Below are 17,399 nucleotides of genomic sequence, written 5' to 3' on the forward strand. Positions count from 1 at the left end.
TCGGGTGCTCAAACTTTTATTTTAATTCTTACAAAATACTATAGAAATGAACCCAAACTGAACAGATATGTACATGTACATATGTACAAAATTTTACTCCTGAAAAAATTTATAAAAGTAGATGGTAAAAACAAATAAAACACAGAAACTCCAAAGCAAGCAAACTTAAAAATGTTTAAAACCGGTATTATGAAATTGGTTTTCACAAGGAAAGCAGTAGTAACTATTGGCAGCGGCTGGTTTTCTAGGCTTTACACAATCGATAGGTCAGATTAAAGAAGCCTGCCTCTTCCATTTCAGAATCTCTCTAGTTTCATTCTATTTCATCTGCCAGTCCAGATCCCTCACAACTTTTCAGCATGAGGGCAAGGCACTAAGTTGTCAACTTGTGTTGTCATCTTCCTCTTGAGTCACAGGTCGGAAAGGCAATGTGGTTTGCCCTCTTTCAGGATCAGACATTCGAAGAATTCTAATCAGTTTACTTGAAGGAAGTGAGCTAGAGGAAGAAAAATCAATCACTCAATTTCCCAATAAAATTTTTACTTATTAAAAACTTGCACTCACCCTAGGTTCAATCCCCAACAATATGAGCAATCAATGAATGAAAACTTCCAGATCTCAATATTTTCAATTTGGATGAAAATAAAATAAAAAAAAAAAAATTTCTAAGTCAGCAATTTTACACTTTCCTTGTCTACAGTTGCCTGGATATTCCAAATCAAACTGCCGAACAATCATGGGACTACTTCATAACAAAGGATTAATCCTCAATGGCAAAGGATGGATAGCAGAGCAGAGCTCTTTCTTGGTGTTTTTAAGTAACCAAAGATAAAGAGGAGGGAATATTGAATTGTTTCTTTGTCTTACACAGAATTATAAAATCATCTTTGTATTAGTTGGCCAAGAAAACTACAAAGGAGAAAATTCTCAAAATATAAACAAGTAAAAATTACTTTTCAGTCTATTGATTTCTTAAAAGGGGGTAGGGCATGAATAAATATACATGTATCTAGGAAAGAAGACCTACTCTTAAGTGTGCTGAGCAAGAAAGGGGACTAATGTCCCCTCAACCCTGGTCATTTCTGTATTGAAAACCATGCCTGTCCCATGCTGCTTTCACTCAGGACTGCTTCTGGAGGAGTGTATGTGCATGTGTAAGTTTTAAGAAGTTACCTCATGCTTTGAGGGGTAAGCAAGATAAATTGTCTAAAACGCTGGGAATCTGCCATCTTAAGTATCATGTCCATTGCAATTCTCCTATTAACCATATCCTGAAGAACAAATGATAAAAGTTAGGATTGGTTTGGCATCAGTTATTTTTATAAAAGCAACATTCTTTTGACTAAACAAACTTGTAGAGTTTGATCCATTACTTTACATACAATGCAAGTAGTTCTTTTATGGAAAAACAGTATCAGAAACTGTAAGAGGAAAGTAACTAAATAAATATTCTCCCTGGTCATTTCTATAGTCAAGAGTATTTACATTACAGCTTCCTCTCTTAAGCACAAGTAACAACTAAAAGAATAAGAAAATATACCAATAACACAATTATTACAGAATGAATCTCTAAGTACAGTAATAGTACTCAGAATAAAGATAAAACATGTCTAGTTTCAAATTTATCAAGTTTCTATTTAAAAAGTATAGCAGTCACAAGGCATCATCATAAAATCATCATAAAAAGATAAGCAGACTTGAATAAATAATGCGTGAAAATACTAGACAGGGGCATTGTGCTTGGGAAATACAGAATAATACAGGTAAAATTTTTGACAGATACCATACCATACCATTAAGTGTCTCAATGTTACCTTACAAAATGAAATACTTTAGATATAACCACCTAGGGGTTTTAAAAGGGTAACCACAATCAGGCCTATTTGTACAAATCACCTCCCCTAAAACATGTGGAGGATGAGCTGCAGAAGCAGCAAGACACAGAATGAAAGCCTACCAAAAGATTTTCACACCAGCTGAAGTAAAGAAAGGGCAAGAGGTAGCAGAGCCACATGAGGTGGGACAAAAGGGTGAACCTTCAGAAGAAGACCAAACAAGGCCAGACAGCATAAAGGTCAAAGGGAAGAGTTAGTCAGATATACACAGGGTTTAGAGCTACATGACTAGGGTGGAAATGATAATTTGTTATTAACAAAGTTAAAAAAAATAGGAAAGAAATAAGCTTTGAGAGAAAGACCCACTCAGTCTCAGACATACTGAACTCGGAATGCTGGCACTTTACTAGGTGGCAGAATGGGTATCAGGCACACAAGTTTAGACTGCAAATGAGATATCAGGATGGAAAACATCCATCAGGTAGGTCTACAAGCAGGTAGTGGCTTGGGGGCCTATAGGGAGGGATGTCTATTACATCACATCTACACATATGTGGCCAGAAAAATAACAATACTATAAAAACCAAACAGAAAACTTCAAACACTCAGTGACATCAGAATTGGGAGGCAGAAAGTAAGACTAAAAAGAAGACAAGGAAATGTAAATCCAGATCAATGATATCAGAATTGAGAGGCAGAAAGTCAAGACTAAAAAGAGGACAGAGAAAATGCAAACCCAGAAAGAGTATAGAGGCTATAAGAAAACACACCCAAGGGAGGGAGGACAGGTGCCAAGTACCCCAATAAATATAGCCCAAGCTCATCTAATAGACAAATGCTGCTGTAGAGTCTGAATCCAACTACAACACGAGTAATAAGGATGTCTATTAGACACAGAATCTCATCTGAACCTCACTGTAGTTCAATGAGGTAGCGAATAATCATCTCTATTACATGGAGAACTGAAGGATAAATGTAAGCCATTTGCAAACTGTAGCAGACCAAGGTTTCAAAAAACCTTAAATTGTTTTTAACCCTTAAAGTCAAATGATTTGCATCTTTGTTACCTTTTTTGCCTTCCTGTTAAAAAAGCTTAGTCATAACCAAAGGAACCAGTCTACAAAAGCCCTGTGTTAAGAAGCAAAAGCTTTATGACATCTTTAGGTTGATGGCAATAAGCTAGGGAAAATGCTGAAGGAGAGAGAGGCTGCCAGGTGGACACTCATGATGCCAATGGTAAGAAGGCAAAGGCTGGAGTATGGCAGGGTCTCTAGAGGACCACATAGTAGCCATGGAGAGAAATAAACTTGAGGGACTTCCCACCACTAACATCACAAACTAACGTGGCAAAGCACAGCCTTCCCTGTTGTGGGGAAACTTCCTTTCAAAACGTTCCAACCAAATAAAAAATAGAGAACTTAAAATGCAACAATACCATGTAGACATCAAACTCATCCAGGCATCTGAAAGGTGATTCGGCAATGGACCACAGGGAAAGAATGAAGCATACTGTGGAGAAAGAACGTTCACCGCCGGACAAAGCACGCATGTCATTGAAGGAAGCTTTATTTCCCTCTCCAGGCTGAACCTTTAAGGGTGATCACAAGGAATAGGTTTATAGTTAAAAAAAAAAAAAAAAAAAAAAAAAAAAAAGAGAGAGAGAGAGAGAGAGAGAGAGAGAGAGAAAGAGAGAGAAGGGGTAAAGCTAAGATCATTTAGAACTTTGAAAGAATCTACTCCATTCAAAATATACTATAACAGTAAGCTATCCAATTTTTGATTCACTTTAAAAGAATCAACTTGAGGGGCTGGAGAGATGGCTCAGAGTCAAGATGCTCTTACAAAGGACCCAGGTTCATGTCCCAACACCCATAATGTAGCTCATGCCCATGTACGAGTCAAGTTCCAGGTATCTGATACCTTCTTCTGGCCTCCGCAGGCACCAGGCATGCACTTGGTGCATAGATATACATGCAAACCAAAAGTCCATACACAAAAATAAATTTTAAAAAACTCAAATTGAGCACCTTTTGTCACCTTAATGGAAGATAACATACCAAAATTCCAAAGCTGACAACAAACCCAATATTTAACTCAACATTATTTACTAAATTAAACAATTTAAACTAGTTCTTCTAAAGCTGTTACCATGTTAAACATTTAAAGTACTAAGATAAGTTTTCATTACTAGAATTACAGTGACATCTAGTGGCTGTAATAATTAAGATTGTCAAAACAGACCCACTTAAGAGGCTTATAAAAGAACAGTGAGAGAATGGACTGAAAAATACTTTTTAAAAATTCTCCATGGTAACAGTAACAACAAATCAATAAATGATATTAAAATTATTCATAACATAAAGTAATATAAAGAGGCATTCTATTTTATTTTGACAAAACTGCAGACATACTATAAATCTAACAAAATGAAAAGACCAGTTTTACATTAAATGTCAGCCATATACTACTCTCAAATAAGCATACATTCAGTTTTTGACTTTTTAAAAGACTTACAAAGTCTGAATTTAAATGTATACTGTGCATCATTTTTGGAAGACACAATGCCCCTAGGAGAAAAATATCTTATGAAAACATAAATTCATATTCCTTGAATTTACATCCAAAAGTATATGGTTTCAAACAAATACCACTTTTCCTCCCAATAGCAACACAGTAGCTCTGATTCCAATTCCTTACCAACCGAGTTCCCAATCTTGTTCATTTCCATCATCCTCATTGGGGCACGACAGTAGAAACATTTGTCCTTTTCTGATGACTAACAACCCTGAGTGCTGTCTATGTGATTATCCTCCATTTGGGTAACTAGATCTATTCATTTAAGTCTTTGGTGATGGGCTCAAGTCTTCTTTTCTTTTATTAATCTCAAAAAATTCTAGATAAGTTGTTTTATTATGTACCAAAAATTATCTTTCTCTAGACAACCACCTCCCTTATTGTAGTAATGTTTTAAAATTGCTTTTTGTGGCCTATTTTTTAAATCTTCAGGAAAGTATTTTTTATTAACAGGCAAAGGTGGCACATGGTAATGGAGCATGGTGTGCTTACTTCCACACATATGAAGCAAGAATAATTAGCATTTCTATTCCCTTACTTGCGTCTAGAGACCTTGAGAATTTCTCTTGATCTCTCTTTTCTTTGGTTTTTCGAGACAGGGTTTCTTTGTGTTGTGCTGGATGGATATCCTGGAACTCACTTTGAAGAGCACACTGACCTTGAACTCACAAATATCCATCTGCCTCTGCCTCTGAGTGCTGGGATTAAAGGCGTGTGCCACCACTGCCTGGCAAGTATTTCTCCTCTAGTTTTCCTTGTATATCTAACGGTTCCTGTGAACTGCAGTGGACACTATGCTGGAGCACTGGGACTTACTCCCATCGGATGGATAGGTTTGTTATTCAACTTCTCCTTCTCCCCTCCCCAACATGTAGTGATCATTATTGTGTGTTCAGATTAACTCCTGAACTTCTGTGAGAATATGTACTATTTGTTATTCTGTGTCTGACTTATTTAAGATCACATACTCTAGATTTATCCATTTTGATGCAAACAATAGGATCCCATTCTTTTTAAAGGCTGAATAATCACTTCATCATGTAATCTACTATATTTCTTTTATCTATTCACCTACTGATAAGTAAAATTGATTCCCTCACCCATAAGTTTTATTGTTCTACATTTAAATTTTTAATTTTAATCACTTTTTAATACTGAAAATGTGATAAAGAATCAAAGACTATTTTGTTGTTTTACCAAAAGGATACACAATAATCCAAATGCAAGTAATTCGCAAAATGATCACCATCTACCCACAGGTTATGTAGTGTCTCTCTAGAGGAGGGAGCCCTGTGTGCAGCCTGCTTTGCATCCTCCACTGTTTTGCTGCCAATGGACTTTTGCTTCCTCTTCTCATCTTCTGCTCTCAGTTTTATGAGCTCTGTGTTTGAATTCCTAATTGTCTTCTAGCTTTCTGAGATATACCATTAATGCTGAATCTATCTTTTCCTCCTTAAACACATACAGAGCATTCCAAATTCCTTTCTGAAAGTGTTACAATGTCTCCTTCAAGTTTTGCTATGTTTTACATTTTTATTGTTGATAGAAATTATCTTCTATTTCCCATGTGGTTTATTATGATCCCTTAATCATTCAGAATTTTGCTGTGTAATTTTATAAGTTTGGGAATTTTGGGGTAATCATTTATTTCTAAAATTTCATTCAATTTTAAAATTTAATTCTTTTAAATTCTTTGAGATTTTTAACTGAGTACAAGAAAATGATCTATGTTGATAAATGCTCCATAGGCAGTTCCCAAAAATTACAAACCACCATAGTGTTCTATGTTTATGCTACTGGGTCAATTTGGTAAATAGGGTAACTTTTAATCTGACTTTTCCATTAATTACTGAGAGTTCTAAAATTTCCACCTATATTTAACTCTCATTTTGTCTTTCAGTTCTCTCAGTTTTTCTGTATTTACTGTCTTCTGAATATACAAACAGAAATGTTTTTCAAGTTAATTTTCTAATACTATGAAGCACTACTTTTGGTCTCAAGCCTGTGTAAACCTCATTTTGTTGTTTAGTGTGTAAGCTTTCTTGTCTATCTGCACGGCATGCCTTTGCTCCATGTTTTCACTTAGGATTGTTAATCATTAAAGTGTCCCTTTAACATGTGACTCCCTCTAATGTAACGTAAATCTGTTTTCTGATGGTCTTGAGAGAGCTCTGTGAAAGGGTCATTCAAGATTTACGTTATGATTCTTAATAATAGCAAAACTATAGTTCTGAAGTAGTAGTGAAAATAATGTTATGGTGATGGTAACCACAGCATGAGAAACTGTGTTAAAGGATGGCAACCTCAGGAACGCTGAAAAGCACTGATGTAGCAGAACCTTACTATCTATTATTTTAGCCTAAAATGTTGACATGTTAAATTTTATCTATGTGTTGTTATATGTATAAATTCTTATATATGCACAAGTGTGTGCACATGTGTGTGTGAGAAAGGTGTTTTTCTCAATCACTGTCACCTTCATTTTTCTGAAACAGGGTCTCTTATTGAACTTGGAGCTCACTGATCCAACTAGACTTGCTGGCCAGAAGCCCTATGAATTGGCTTGTCTCTGTCTACGGAGCTTTGGGATTAGTGTGTGGCCTTTATACAATGCTGGAGATCCAAACTCAAGTCCTAATTAATGCTTGCACAGCAACCACTTTACCAGATGGGACATCTCCCCAGACCCTGTTAATTATAAATATAAGGATGTGACTTCCTTTATCATCCCTTTCTTTTGTTCCTTGATATTTGCTAGAATCACCAGTACACTGATGAATAAACAGTGTGCATGGACAACCTGCCTGTCTCCTAACTATATAGTAGGGACTCAAATCTTTTTACTTTATGTTTGATGTTTTATACAAGAACAGATATTCTAGCCAACACAATCGCCCACCAAGGTGGAACAAGTTTCCTTTTGACTAGGAGATACATATGTTAAGGCTGATTGATAGTTAATCTGGTAGAAAGCTGACTTGGAGTGGCTTTACAGCCTTACTAAGACTTAGGCATTGATGCCTTTGGCTGGTCATACACAACTCCAGCCCTCAAGAATGAACTGAAATAGCAGTCATATGCCTAACATTCTACAAGCTCTACTGTCTTGTCTCAGAAGCCCTCATCATCACCAAAATTCTGAGATCAGTAAATGCCTCCAGGAAATAAAATATCCAGCAATGTTAGCTTACTTTGGACAGGCTCTCCCACTTCTTGGAATTTCAATTCATCTAGTCGCTGTTGCTTCCACAGCTTTCCAATGTCTTTAAAAATAGAATTTTTGTAATTTCCTTGGATTTCTTGTACTTTTGCAGTAAAAACAATGGATTATCATGACATACTACCCCCCACCCACAGGCCTAATTCCTCCCAGTTCTTTTAAATCTGTATCTTTAGATAACTGGATCTCAAAAATAAATGGTGGGTAGAGAGATGGTGAACATAATTTACCAGTGGAAATTTAAACAAAGAAAAGGCAAAACTAACTTCCTTTTTTTGTTTAAAATGCAGAAGTTCTAAATTTACTGTGAATATTGGAATACAAGGATAAATTTATGGTAACAAGAGAAGCAGTTACTATTTAAAGTGGGTAGCTTTTTTTTTTTTCTTCCTATATAATTGTTAATCCATATCCCTACACCACATACTCTGTACACATTTCCACAAATACAGAATCTATAAAGGTGAATACAGCAGATAAATTATGAGGTAGAAGCTTCTTGGTTTCCCACAGTGAGACTATGGACAAATCACTTTCTATGTCCTACATGGTGCTGTGTAAAAACTTAAAACAGGAGTGGACAGACAAGATGAACACTATTAGATTGAAAATAAAAATGTACTTAGCATCCTAAGAAAACAATGTGACTGGGGGGGGGGGGGAATCTAAGCTACTAGTTTTATTACGGACAACTTAATTTTAAACATACTAGCACAGATCATCTGTAACTTAGAAATAAATTCCCATTTTCTAAAGCTAACAGGATAAAGCTGATCAAGGTTTCATCAAAAGAAGCAACTAATGCTAAAGATGCAGAGTCAAGATACTTACTGATATACTAAGAGTTTCATTCTTGTGATCGAAATTCATTTTTCCACAATAAGCCCGTTGAGACAGTAAGTTGTCAAAGTACAATTTGCAGCGCAATGTCAAACACCTTCAAATAAAATATTTTGTCACATTATAATATAGAACTGTATGTTCAACACCGTATAAGTACAGGCAACTATGCCAATGTTTGGACAATAGCTGACCATTTTAAAAGATCAATTTAAGATGATTTTCCCTGTTTTTTTTTTTTAAGTTCATAATTTTGTCTTATTTTTTAATTTTTAACATTTATTATGTATACAGTATTCTGCCTACAGGCCAGAAGAGGGCACCAGACCTCTTATAGATGGTTGTAAGCCACCATGTGGTTGTTGGGAATTGAACTCAGGACCTCTGGAAGAGTCAGTGTTAGTTACCGCTGAGCCATCTTCCCCAGCCCCTGATTTTCCCTGTTTTTAACATTTGTGTCCTGGATTTTAACAAGTTCATTACTTTTATACCAATATTTACAAAATAAAGGTATCATTCTACATTTAATATGCCCTATTATGATAGACAGTCTACATGAATGTATTAGTCACCCAAATAATTTATTTAAGGCATGATTACTCTCAGGCATAAGACTAATCTTGTCTTTAAAGAAAATAAGCTTTAGAGACACCAAGGTATTCATCGTATTTATCTGTCTGTTTCCCCAACTTCACAATGGAAAAGGTTAAGGGTAATGCTGTACCCTTGATGTGAATGTGAACTCCATCATTTCTTCTCCACTGTCAGGTGACAACGGACTATATTTTAAGGAAACTTCTGCTGCCTTAGTTCCCTTTCCTGTAAATGTACCAGAGAACAACCTCACCTATGATTCTTTGGTCCTATACACCTTGGTTTTATTGTGTGCATGCGTTTTTTTACTATTATGTTTATGTGTGTTTTGCCTATATGTTTGTCTGTGCATGACATGTAAGCAGTAACCACAAAGGCTAGAAGGCAATGCATCCACTGTGACTAGAGTTGTAGATGGTTATAAGCTGCCATGTGGGTGTTGGGAATTGAACCCCATAAGATGAACCAGTAGTCTTAGCTGCTGAGCCACCTCTCCAGCTCTGTCTACCTTATTTCTTAAACAGCCTCTCGTTGCTCTAGTGCTTGCCTATTTAGGTAGCTGTTTCACTAGTGAGCCCTAGAAAGCCTCTTATTTCCACCTTCCCTGTAAGTGACTCTTCTGTGCCCAGTATTTATGTGGGCCACAAAACAGGGGCTCAAACTCAGGTCGGTCCTCATATTTGCCCCCAGCCTTCCATTCTTTATTTATCTACCTTACTCTTTATCAGGATGAAGTTGCTATGATTGTCAGCTGTCTCAGATTTTGACAAAGACAGCCCTTTAAGCTGTCTCCAAAGTCACTTTGAGGGGGTGGCTAGGGCTGGGATATGAGCCATAACAAGAGACTTATCTGTATATCCCCCACAGATTTGCTATCAGCTCTTTCTTTCCATGAGACACTGGTTGCTTTTAAAGAGGGCACAGTGTTCAAAAATAAGGTATGGGTGAGAGAAAACTGGCAGTTTTTCTGATCTTCTCTACTCATTAATGAGTTGAAGGCTATTTCTTCGATATAACTATGACTTTCTTCTTCACTGTTTCCTGTCCTAAACTACATGAACTCTCCACACTAAAAGGCAGAGAAACTGGGTTTTCTTAGTTTCTTTTGCTGCCCTAGCACTGGTGTTTGGATTGCAGAACTCCCTATTAATAGACTTCAATACTCCAATGCACTGGCTGCTTCCATTCACAAGACTTCCATCAACTGCTGGAAAATATGAAGGTTAGAGAGGAGAGAGATGATTCTGACAAGTTGGTCATTTTGTTCATATCAGTAGTAAAGCATCTATTAAGGTAAGACACTAGGATGGTTAGTGTTGTCAACATGACAATCCGAAATAGGCTGGGAAATGGACTGTGCATACCTGCAATGGATTTATATTTATTGGGCTAATCAAGGCTAGCCTAAAAGCAGGCAGGACCATTCCTTGGGCATAAACCCCTGAACTATGTTAGAAGGGAGCAGAACGGTGCACATTCACACTCCATTCTCTGCTTCTTTACAACACAACCAGCTCCTTCAGATTCCTATTGCCTTCACTGTGAGCAGTCCTGTCTAAGCTGCTTTTCTTAGAGTGTTTGTCAAAGCAACAGGAAAGTGAACTCAGACCAACAGAACTTTTACAGAGACTACTTAAATGTTAGTTTCTATTTAACAACAGAGAAACAAACTACACTACATCTTGAAAACATGTACATAATAGAAACCTGAATTTATTTTAAATTTAAGATAAAATATAGAAAAATTAAATACTATGTTAAATTAAATACTAAAACTCTTCAAAATCCAGCCAAAATATATTAAACAAGAGTTTTCAGTTTGGATACCAAATAGCAAAAGCAGTCCCAGTCAAAATGATCTCCCAAAAATGAGCAACAAATGAACGGAGGAGCCCTACAAATACCCCCCAAATTACTACTCATCAAAGACTACAGCGAGTGTACACTTCATGCAGCCTAGCATTTGAGGAGGAAGAAAAGTTTGGAGAGCACAGTACTAGAGAGAGCAGAGGGAGGGATGCACAGGAGACAAACTGCAGAGCACACACCACAGTTGTGCCAATTACCCTGATCTTATCTTTGCCTACTATGTATGTATGTACATGCAGTGAGATGTCACCCTGTATCCCCACAAAAGAGCACAATTAATTTACATTATAAACTCGTTTTAAAAAAAATTCAACAACTAGTGCCAGGCAGTGGTGGTGGACGCCTTTAATCCCAGTACTCAGGAAACAGAGGCAGGAGGATCTTTGTGAGTTTGAGGCCAGCCTGGTCTACAGAACCAGTTCCAGGATAGCCAGAACTGTTACACAGAGAAACCCTGACTCAAAAAACCAAAAATAAATAACAAAGACAAAAATAAATAATAAGAAAAGAAAAAGTAACCAATTCAACAACTATAAATATGCATTTCAAAGTTTAAAACTTTGACAAAACATTTTATCTTTAAAGCCTTACCTATTGGCCAGCAAGATGGGTACAAGTGCCTGCCACTAAACCTGGCTCCTGAGTTCAATCCTGACTCATGATGAAAGGAAAAGACTCTTGCAAACTGTCCTCATCTCCACATGCCAGCCCACAGCATATAGTACACACAAACACTCCAAATAAATACACAAAAAAATTTAAGGCCACCTCCAACTTTCGCCATATATACATATAATAGCTATTCTTAAAGAATTTTGGGACTAGGAAGTTGACAATTCAGTTGTGGAGGTACCTACCAAAATGTGAAAACCTTAGTTTGGATCTCTAGAAGCCACATAAAAATTCCTCACATAGCTTCATGCTCCTATAACCCCTGGACTGGGCGGGAAGGGGGTTGACAGGTGTAGATCCCTTGAAGCTCACTGACCAGGAAACCTAGCAAAAATGGGTGAGCTTCGGGTTCAGCAACAGATGTTGTCTGGGAATTTAAAGAAAATTCAGGGGCTGGGGGTGGAGCTAAGGAAACACACCTGCTATCAACCTCAAGTTTCCTCCACACACATATGATGTACACACACCATACACACACACACACACACACAAAATGGTAGAAATTGGGATATAAGGACAAGTAAAAAGCATTATTAGCGGACTGTCTGGACAAAACACAGGTAAGTAGAAGAACTGCAGATGCTCAGGAATAAGGATATTAAGAGATATATATCCTGTATCATCTGTCTTCCAGCTTTTTCGGCTTCTTGTGATATGTGGGGGATCTATTCATTCCTGAAAGACTGTATATCTTTGAGTATTGTCTTAGCTAGGCTTTCTATTGCTGTAAAGAGACACCACAACCACAGCTCTTATAAAGGAAAACATTTAATTGGGGTGGCTTACAGTTCAGAGGTTTAGTCCATTACCATCATGGTGCAAGCAAGGCAGCATGCAGGCAGATACAGTGGTAGAAAAAGGGCTGAGAGGTTTTACATCTTGACTCACAGGCAATAGGAAGTGGTCTGAGATACTGGATGTGGCTCAAGCATATATGAGACCTCAAAACCTGCAATGACACACTTCCACAGTGACACACCTCCTCCAACAAAGCCATATCTGCTGATAGTGGCACTCCCTTTGTGGGACACTTCCCTTCAAAGCATCACAGATATGATATTAACAGCTTGTTTCCTTGATTATTTATTCAACTAATGTATATCAACCACCAGCTATATTTTAAACACAATTATAAACACTGGATAATGCAGTAAATGAAACAAAGGTTTGTAATCATGGAGCTATATACCATTCTAGTAGATCATGGTAAAGCAATTGAGACACTGTCTTAGGAGGCCCTTCCAGTCTCCCTTAGTAACATAGTAACATACAATGTCCAAGAGTAAAATCAGTTGCTTCAAATGACTGACAGGCATTACACAGAATCTGAGAGCTATCTAGTAAATAAAAATGCTATCTAGCAGTGGAAAAGCTGGGTCAACCTGCTGTTAAGGTCCTTTCAGATTAGTATTCTGATTCAACTACAGATTACAAACATGGACCATGCACCCAAAGTATCTCATACTGCTGGACTGAGGAAAGATCTAATGGTTTTATTATCATGCAGAATGTGAAAACAAACAAAAAGAGATTAAAATGCACTTACCTTCTAAACTGCTGGTATGTTTTGTACCTGTGAGTCATTATTTCTTCTAGTAATTTAATGAACCTCCTTAAAGTCCTTACTTTATTATCCAAATCAAGATAGGTTTCTCTTGCTTCCTGGTACTGCCTATTTTATGAACAAAATATTCAGTAAACAAACACAAACATACAAGTAAAGACTCAAACATATTTTACTGGAGAAAGGAAAGAAGTAGTGTTGGGAGGGCCTAACAACAGTAATTTCATGAATTTTTAGTCAAAGTATATCCCCACAAGGAATGAACACTATTAGAGAGAGACAATGCAACTGTGAAGGGGAAAGAAGACTTGGAAAATGAGCTTGATAGAAGAAGTATGAGGTTAAGTACCCAGGTAGGTTCAGGGTAGCAGATCTCAGGAAACATTAATAAAGTGACACTTTCTAAAAATAAAAGAGTCACACCAGAAGATTTTCTTAGTATCAGATGCCAAAAAGGGAACAAAGACAAGGTCAGTACTAGAACCCCTCCATTCTAAACAAGATAGACCAGCAAGGTGCTTAAAAATGTCACAATGGAAGGAAACCAACACCCTGATATTCTCTCACTAAATCTGAAGCTTATCTATTTGTCTAGAATGGCTGGCCCATTGTGGAACCATCTGTCCCTGGTGCTGGGTTACAGATAGCCATTTCCCCGGTTTACAAAAGTACAGACGATCCAAATTCAGGACACTGTGATTGCACAGCTCCCCAACTCATTCATACGTATATACATATATATATATGTATATACATACACACACACACACACACACACACACACACACACACACACACACATATATATACACATATTTTTTTTTTTTATCAAATTCTGGGCCTTGGGTATGATATGCAAGTATACTACTATTGAATGGCAACCATAGCCAAATAATAGAACTTACAAATTTTTAAAGTGTGATATACTGATTCCAAAAACTTCTTAGTAATCTGATTTTCCCCCCACTGTTTTGAAAATGAAGCTGAGATCATTGCTTTTTCAAACTTGCTTTTTAAAAGTACTTGTTTACTCTGTGTATTTGTGCATTCACCATGGCACATGTGGAGGCTGGTGGATAATCAATGTTGTCAGTTCTCGCCTCCTTACACGATATGAGCCCCAAAAGTTGAATTCAGGCCATCAGGCTTGGCGGCTGGTGCCTTATTTGCTGAGGTATCTTACAGGACCCTTCTCAGCCTTTTATAACATTAAAAGGGGTTTAAAAAAAAAAAAAAGCTGTAATTTTACTATTCTTTAACCATTCTTCAGAGATGTGTACCACTGTTAACGTTTCATATTAAAAAAAATACCTTTAAGGGGCTTGGTGTAATATTTTCTCACTTTAGATTACATTACAATATAAAAGCATTGATTCATTTAAAATTGCAACAAATATTTTGACTCATAATGATGAAAAGTTTTAACAACTATGCTAGGTTTCCTCTAGATTCTATTTATTAAAGATTCTTTTATTTGACTTGATTTCATTTCATTTGATTTTCCTAACAAACCCTAAGTTATCATAATTGTACACATTATGTAAATGGAGAAGGCTAAAGAGAATTCGATTGATTGGTAGTAGATAACAGCAAAACCATAAAGTCCTCTAATTCTATTAAGGCCTTTCTTTTTTATCAGTAATGTAAGAATACCAATTTCATGAGACCTAGACTGTTAGTGACTAATTGCATTTGTTTTCATGCATGTGGAAAACCGCTTATAATTATTCTGACTGTCAGTTCTTGATCACTCATGAAGCTCAATATTTTCCTGTTCATATGATTCTTATAACATAAATTGCATTTATGTTAAAATGTCATTCCATAATTTAGTAAGAAGGTATTGTTCATTGTCAATAATGCCCATTACAAACTACTTCAGTACAATTACATACTGATGGCAACCCTTCATCCAAATTAAATTTACATATAAAATAGTTCTGTCTTAATAATATCCATGGAAAATACACTCATGTAAAAAATTAATGACCGCTTACTTCATTATTTCTTCCCGATCTCCATGACTAGCATGTTCTGCCTGTATTTTTTGTCTTAATCGATTAATTTCTTTGTCTAGAATTGATGCAGATTTTTTTACTTCTATCCGTTCTGGGCAGATCTGTCTTGCTTGTGACATTTTCTCCTAGGAAAAGATATTTAGATCTTAAAAACTTCTTTGTTATGATACTTCATTATACTAATGTCATTAAAATATGCAAAGAAAATTATCTTAAATTTTTGAGACATGCACTTACTATCAGTGTTTTTTTAAAAGATTTATTATATTTAATTATGTATGTATACTTAAGTATAGATGCCTGTGAAGGCCAGAGATGTTGGATCTCCCTGGGGCTGGAGTTACAAGCAATTGTGAACACGACACATGGGTACTACAAAGCACATTCAGGTCCTATGGGAGAATAACTATGTATGCCCTTAGTTGGCTCAGTCAGCTCTCCAACCCACATCAATATGTTTTTATCCATGTTTTACAATGAAGAAATAAATTTATGTGTCATTAGAAATGTACTGTCTTTAGGATATACTCTGAAGAACAGAGGAATGGAAAACATAAATAGACCATCTTGTTTATAAACAATTAAAAAATGCTAAGATTTTCTCACACAATATCTATTTCATACCATAATGTACTGCATTATGTATGGAACAAATATGGAAATAGATTAAGTGCTCCACTGAACCCGCTTTCTTTAGGCTACAAGACTGCCTTCAATTTATTCTCTACACAGTGGCTGCTAAACTTTGAACAGGCACAGCTGGCAGGAGTTAAAGCCGGCCAGTGATGTGGAGGCATCGTCCTGATATTAAGTGGTATGTACTGAAAGAAGAACACCAAGTCACAGAGCCACCTTCTCACTGAGACACATGGAAAGCAAACTATTCTAGTTAGGTCTTCACATTTTGAGGGACACTACTAAGTCTCCCCTGTCAATTCACAGAAGCACCTGTTTCTCTGTAGGAAACAAAAACTCAAGACCATTTGTTGTTGTTTTTTTTTTTTTTTTTTTTTTTTTTTTTTTTTTTCTAGAGACATGACACTGAAGAAAAAGGCTCTTAGGAAGGAAGTGTGACAGACAACATAGCAACATAGAAGTAAGGATAAAACAAAAGAGTATGGTAAGTAAAGGAGCAGAGAAATAAGAGAGAATAGGCAGGAAGAGGGAACTTACCAAAAAAAGCATGTATGGAAAATTCACATGGAAGCCTATTTTATTACTTTAAAAACAAAAAATAAAAAAAAAAAAAAAAAAACAAATCGATATTGTATAGAAACGTCTTAAAATAAATCTATAGGAAAAAAAAAAAAAAACAAAACTAAATGGAATCACCAAACAACAGAGGAGACAAAGCTCCATCCAATTAGACATTGCTTGCCATCAAATGAAACCTCCAATTCCAGGAATGGGTTACATCTAATCAAACTGTTGAATAGTTAGTTCCCTTTGGAAACCTCCAAACCCAGGCTATTGCCAAGGCTATTGGCTGCTCTCCACAAACTGATGGTAAGAACCTACTATCAAAAAAACATCTACAAACAAACAACAACAAAAAAAAAAAAAAAAAATCACTGAACATGGAGATGAGTCAACTGCTGTCTACCCAGAGCCTTCATCTCAAATAACCAGTGTTCATGGTACTGGAAGTCACTCTGTACATTACCAGAGGAGAAAGATAAGTACTAATGTAAGCACTGCATTCCCTTCAATCTATAATAGTGACCTTCATGCAAGATACATTGGTAAAATGGTGTCACAAAAATGGAAATTAACTAATAACTATCTGATTAGAATTAAGGCCCACAGATGGAACCCTGCACTGCCCAGTGGCCAAGCATCTAATACTAGATAGGACATGGACCTAGGGGAAACTAGGTCCTTGCTCAGCCATCACCAGAGAAGCATCCTCCTGCAGCAAATGACAACAAATAGAGACCCAAAACTGTGGACAATATGCAGAGAGAGGGCAGGAGAAGACCTTCGAACACTCCACTCTGAATTGGATGTCTTCATCAAACCCCTCCTCTCAAGGTTTAGGAACTCTACATTAGAGGAGCAGAAAGATTCTAAGAGCCACAGGGGACAGAGAACACCAGAGCATCAAGGCCTTCCAGACACAACAGGAGGACTGACACACATATATGAACTCACAGACTGTGGCAACATGCTCAGGCCACGCAAAGGTCTAAAGTTGTAGATAAATAATCTGAAAG

At 36.6% G+C, this 17,399-nt stretch overlaps 1 protein-coding gene across 3 annotated transcripts in view; it reads right to left on the minus strand.

Annotated features, from left to right (window-relative positions):
• Smc6 (structural maintenance of chromosomes 6) overlaps positions 1-17,399 on the minus strand; it is a 53,778-nt gene continuing 36,379 nt past the window's right edge. For 2 of the 3 annotated variants that reach the window (XM_051181650.1, XM_051181651.1), the window contains exons 22-27: positions 15,166-15,311; positions 13,151-13,276; positions 8,461-8,566; positions 3,271-3,423; positions 1,174-1,271; positions 1-496 (exon numbers count right to left, since the gene is read on the minus strand). In XM_051181650.1, the coding sequence (XP_051037607.1) occupies positions 382-496; positions 1,174-1,271; positions 3,271-3,423; positions 8,461-8,566; positions 13,151-13,276; positions 15,166-15,311 (744 nt within the window). In that variant the 3' untranslated portion in view covers positions 1-381. Of the gene's footprint in view, positions 497-1,173; positions 1,272-3,270; positions 3,424-7,600; positions 7,673-8,460; positions 8,567-13,150; positions 13,277-15,165; positions 15,312-17,399 lie in introns of those variants that run through there. The other variant, XM_051181652.1, reaches the window with a different exon arrangement.

Source organism: Phodopus roborovskii, unplaced genomic scaffold (assembly GCF_943737965.1).
Source record: "Phodopus roborovskii unplaced genomic scaffold, PHOROB, whole genome shotgun sequence".
Taxonomy (NCBI): domain Eukaryota; kingdom Metazoa; phylum Chordata; class Mammalia; order Rodentia; family Cricetidae; genus Phodopus; species Phodopus roborovskii.